Consider the following 5,525-nt stretch of genomic DNA (forward strand, 5'->3'; position numbering starts at 1 on the left):
ACCGGATACTGATTATGCTCTATTTTACTTCCTCGACTGTAAGGGGACCAATTAGCTGCTCATCTCTGTCGACAGTGCACATTCACATAAAGAACCTGAGAATCCCCCTTCTTAGCGTGGATTCGTATGAATTAACACAAAATAATGTGGATTAGTGGAGCAGGTCTTAACAGTAAAAGTTATGTTTAGTATTATTAACTTGTAATTCCATTTAATTCAACAAAGTGCTGATGAATGGACTCAAAAAGCACAGGTGTGTAACTAAGACTGTCCAAAACGTGCCGTATCCAACATGTAATCACATCATATCAGAGAAGAGATAAAAATGGAGGTAATGGAAGAAAAAGAGGCGGCAGGATAATGAAAATGGCAAACAGGAGTAAGGGTTTCTGTCCAACCCTCAGCCGTCTCCAGACATATCAGAAATAGAAGGCAGACTATGCGGAGATGGCTGCCAGAGAGGCAATCAATAAACTTTCACATTTCATGCTGCAGTGTGCGTTTGTGTGCGTGCGTGTGCCAGCTGTGTGTATTTATGTGACTATATGCGTTGCTGTATCAAATTTGAAACGACCTCACTGAAAGCAGTTGTGCCAGACTGATGAGACAAGCTGTCACATTACTAGAAAATGTACCCGACTACACCCCCCCTGCCCAAACCCAATATATGACCTTTGAGGTTCCCACCATGATGTTCGGGCTTGGCCGCGGTCGACATCATATTTTTGGCCTCAGGGCAGTCCTCAGTACTCGATCTGAAGTAAACTTTTAAGTATTGTACAGATACACATCAGTGCCCAATTAATCTTAGCAGCAGCTGCTCTAGAAACTGCCTCTTAAAGGCAAATCAAAAGCTCGGTGTACTAGTCCGTGCTCTTACGTTAGGGAGAGCTGCTTGTATTGATCGACCTGTCCAGAATGCTAAAGAAGCTTCACGCTGACACCGTTTTAGTGTGGACGTTCACATTAAAGACAATAACGTGGTTGATGGTGCCTAAAGGCGCCTAAGAGCGAACAGCTCGAACTTCTCTCTTCTTTTCTTATTGAATTTTTAATAATGCGATAGCATCATCTGTCCTGTGTAATTGATTGCAGCTGATCTGGTTCGGCGATGACCTTGACTTTTACCGTGTCTCCTCTCTTTTTCCCTTCCTCTCTCTCTGCCTTATTTCCTCCTCTCGTTCATCCCTTCTCCCACCAGGCCTGTAGATCCTGCTGAAACCTCCTGTAGTCATTTTTTGCAACACCGAAAAGCAACGACTTATCTCCCCCACGCAACCCGGGCTTAGGAGAGAAGAAAAAGAAGACAAATAAGAGGAAGAAGAAGGAACGAGAAGAGGTCTTATAAACCACGACAAATCAAACAAGAAAATACTGGAAATCCCCATCGGCCCAGCGCTGTACAACACCACTGTGGTTTTTTTGGTTTGCTGGCTTTTTTAACTCACTTATCCTTCTCCTTCTCCTCATATGTGCTTTTCTCGTTGCATCTGTCCTTTCTTGTATCAGTCTTCTCTCTTCTCCTCGATCATCTCCCTCCTGTACTTCATCCACTATTGATTATTCCATTTCTTTCTACAGTTTCCATTGTATTCCATTTTGGCACCTCTCTCCCGCTCTGGCAGCCAAACACTGCGTGTTGGGAGCATTTGTGGCAACATGCCACATCCGTAGGAGATACTTGAAACAACATGTATATTGATATTGTAACAAAAACAAAAGATAAACAAATCCAATTCATGTTGAACCACACCTTAAACCTCTGCTCATTTGAAATCTGGTAAGCTTTTGTTTTCACCCTCTTTCCCGATCATTGCTCTCTCTGTTTTCTTTTCCCTTGTTTTTCCTCACCCACCCACGAATAGAAAAATCGCTCCGATATCTATCAGCGACTCCTCTCCTGCCTCCTCGTCTATCTATTGACCTCTCTCTGTCTCTCACTGGACCAGGAGACATTGCAAAAGCTGAGCTACTGTCCTGGTCGGGGAAGAGCATTGACTTTTTGATGTGTTTCTTTCTTTTCTGGTCACAGACTGTGTTTGATCTTGTTTCACTCTTTAAGCAGACAGAACAAAGCCTGTTTCCTTTGTCTGCAGTGGTTGTTGTCTTTTAGGACGAGGTGGTAGCCATAAGCCTTCAAAGTCAGAAACTCTCTGGAGTCGTTTCTTCGATTTGCTTCTGTTTTTATTGCATTAGTTGTCATGGAGTGGAAAACAGTCTATCTTTATAGTAACGGTGTAAACCTTAAAAACAAAAAAGTACTATTATAAATATTTTATTTTTTACCATTGTATAAATATATACTATTGATTAACTTATGTACTTTGATTGCAAGTTCTTCGGTCGCCCACACGGTGGTTAAATAAAAAAAAGAGGAAACATTTTCTGTGATTTTAGGCACTATTTCTAATGCTATGGATGTGTTGACTATTTTATTGTAACATCTTTTTTTCATTTCTTTCCTTTTTTTGTTCCTTATTTTAAAATCTGTGATTAATTGCAGAATCAGGAGTCGTGTTTATATGACTGCATTTGTGTTTAGGTTCGATTCTGTCTCCAGTCAGTTCTGTCCTCTGCTGTTCGCCCTCTGTCTCTCATTACAAGACACAAGAAGACGTGTACGAAAACAAAGGCTGTGGTTTCGCTGGATAGTTCTGCTTTTTTCTCTTGCGCTCATCTAAAGAACTTAGCGTGTGTGGGTCCGTTTGGAAGACCACCGTAAAGAAAAAGATGACATTTTGAATGAGTTATGTCTGTCTTTTGCACTAATTTAATAAAGCCGTTACTGAAATTCCCACAATGTTATTTTGGAAATTGTGTTTTTCCTGAAAATCTTTTTTTACTCCTTTGGAGAACACGCTGTTAGCTCGTTCAACAAAAAATGAAAGTTAGCCTGTTTTTATTTTGGGGTCAGAATTACTAATTAGGGCAAATTAACTTAGTGTGTGCTCATTTATGAACATGGATGGACACCACTTCATCTTAAAAATAACTAATTTTAAAAAGACCTGATAATCTTCTTGCAAAAGCAAAAGAGTGTAAGTGCAGATTTATACAGAGAAGATCTTCATTATTAAAAAATAAGTCCATCGTATGAAATCTGTGTACTATGGTTGACCTGTAGGATATGTGGAAGAGCTCATTTACGTTTCCAGTCTTAGTGAAATTCCTGGTAATGTGCTGCGTGTACCGCTCTCATTTTCCTTTGCTTTTTGGGGGTTTTGGGGTCAAAGGAAAGAATCAGGGCAACAACTCAACAGATTTTGCTAAATAAAAGTTAAATAGTGACACCTGAATTGGATATTCTAAGATCGGGCATTAATTTATGCTTCAAATGTACTGGCGTTTGATGCTACAGAGAAGTAATACAGTGCAAACAGCTTAGTCACTGCAAAAAGTGATTTTGCTGCCTGTAGTGTCAGCTGTGTATTAAACTACTGTTCTCTCCATTCCACCTATGATCCCTGTTACATTCTGCACTCTTACAGTAAAATAGCAAATGGGCAGTGAATACCTGTGACTGTAAATGGAAAGATTGCAGGTTCAACTTGTGGTTGGCTTGGGAACATAATGCAGCGAGCAGCAGTATGGCTCGATGCCAAGAAAGAGCACCTCAGATTAAATGTTGAAAGTGTTGATGGAAAAGTATAGACAAGCTCATATGGTAGCAGTAGTCAGGAGTAGTATAGAGGTATGTGAGGGTGGTGCAGGACATGTATGAGGACAGCCGGGCAGTGGTGAGGCGTGCAGGACGAGTGACAGAATGGTTCAAGGTGGAGATTATCAGGAATCAGTTCTGTTTGCAGAACTTTTGTTTGCGCTCGTGATGGATAGGTTGGCAGATGAGGTCAGGCAGGAGTCTCTGTGGACGAACACATTTGCTGACGACATTTTCATTTGTAGTGGGAGTAGGGAAGTGGTGCAGAGGTGGAGGTATGCTCTGGAGAAAAGAGGATTGAAGGTAGAGGCAAGAAGGAGATGGGTGTGGTGAAGGTGGATGAGCTGAAATTCCTGGGGTCAACCATCCCAAGCAACGGACAATGCACAGGAGAAGAAGAGCGTGTAGGCAGGGGTGGAACAGGTGGAGGTGAGCCGGGTGATTTGTGACTGGAAGAGAGGAGCAAGAGTGGAAGGGAAGCTTTATAAGACTAGTGAGACCTCCTATCATGTGTGGTTCAGAGACAGCAGCAAAAAGACAGGAGGCAGTGCTAAAGGTGGTAAAGCTGAAGATGAGTTTTAATGGGAGCGACTAGGATGAACAGGATTAGGAAATGAGTAATTCTGAGAGACAGCTCAGGTTGTGCGGTTTGGAGATAAAGCTGGAGAGGCAAGGAGGTTGAGATGGTTTGATGGAGCTGGCAGGCAAAAGGAAAAGAGGAAGACCACAGAGAAGGTTTACAGAGTGACAGAAGAGGATGCTACGGGTAGGGTGAGATGGAGGCAGATGATCCATACTGGCAACACTCAAAAGGACTCAGTGCAGAGGAAAGAACCAAAGCTTTGGTAGGAACCCTTAAAGTCACTGTCAGACAGTTTGGAACGTACGTATGTTTTTGCTTCTGTTTCATAAGCTGAACAACAAAGAAAAATGGTTAGAATGTGTCTAATTGAGTGTTTGTAACTGTGACGACTAACATCGGTGCTTCATACAGACAACAGTGGTTGATAAATAAACTGTTATTAAAAGTCATCACCAGTTTACCATGCTGAATATTGGCTATGAAACACTGTATATGATATAGTACAGTTTAGCATCTGAAGCCTGTAAATCTCTATCTTGAAGACTCTTACCCTATACATATATAAAATATGTATAGGGTAAGAGAATAAGCAAATAGAGGGACTCACAGAAGCAGACACAGCAAGAACGTCTATGCTCCTCCTCTATTGCTCTTTATCCATTTTTTGACAGGTGCTGAACACTAAGCCAACAAAGTGACTTTTATCCAGAGAGGTTAAAAGGGTACGTTTCCTCTGATGTATGCTGACACCAGCTGGAGCGATGGTGAGGAGATAATGATGGCCATTTTATCTCTTTATCGTCACTTGGATGTTAAATCCTTAAATCAAAACACAAAGTTTTATTCATTCGCACTTGTAGATTTTTACACTCTGAGTTTTCAGCGACAAAGAGACACGACACAGTGTGTAATGTCTTCACTGATGTATGCGTCCTAAACGCGTAGCTGTCAGCTCTCCTTATTTTAACAAACAGTGAGGCCTAACAACCCTGACGTCTCGCTTTATTAGTCGCGAGTCACTTTGTCACTCTGATTATTTTATATATTTTTAGAAAATCTGCTTTTACAATGAAATCTCTGATCCCTCACTGTGACATATACATGTGAACATTTCACAGGCAACCTGTCTGCGTTGATCAGCGATTATTCTTATAAAGAGAAACTATTATTTGAGCTAAACTGCCTTCTATTGAGCCTTTTCAGACTCAAAGACTTGACTTTAGGAAGAGATGGGAACTTGCAAAAGCATCGACTTAGCCAGCATGCTTTTAAAATGTACGTTCA

The 5,525-nt window shown here is 41.3% G+C and overlaps 1 protein-coding gene across 2 annotated transcripts in view; it reads left to right on the forward strand.

The window, feature by feature from the left end:
- cdh13 (cadherin 13, H-cadherin (heart)) overlaps positions 1 to 2,795 on the forward strand; it is a 382,609-nt gene extending 379,814 nt beyond the window's left edge. For both annotated transcript variants that reach the window (XM_005734745.2, XM_005734746.2), the window contains one exon: positions 1,202 to 2,795. Coding sequence is in view for 1 of the 2 variants with exons in the window: in XM_005734746.2 (XP_005734803.1) it covers positions 1,202 to 1,209 (8 nt within the window). In the remaining variant the exon portion in view is untranslated. The remainder of the gene's footprint in view (positions 1 to 1,201) is intronic.
- Positions 2,796 to 5,525: the final 2,730 nt, after the last annotated feature.

Source organism: Pundamilia nyererei, unplaced genomic scaffold (genome assembly GCF_000239375.1).
Source record: "Pundamilia nyererei isolate P.nyererei 1_Seehausen unplaced genomic scaffold, PunNye1.0 scaffold00060, whole genome shotgun sequence".
Classification (NCBI taxonomy): domain Eukaryota; kingdom Metazoa; phylum Chordata; class Actinopteri; order Cichliformes; family Cichlidae; genus Pundamilia; species Pundamilia nyererei.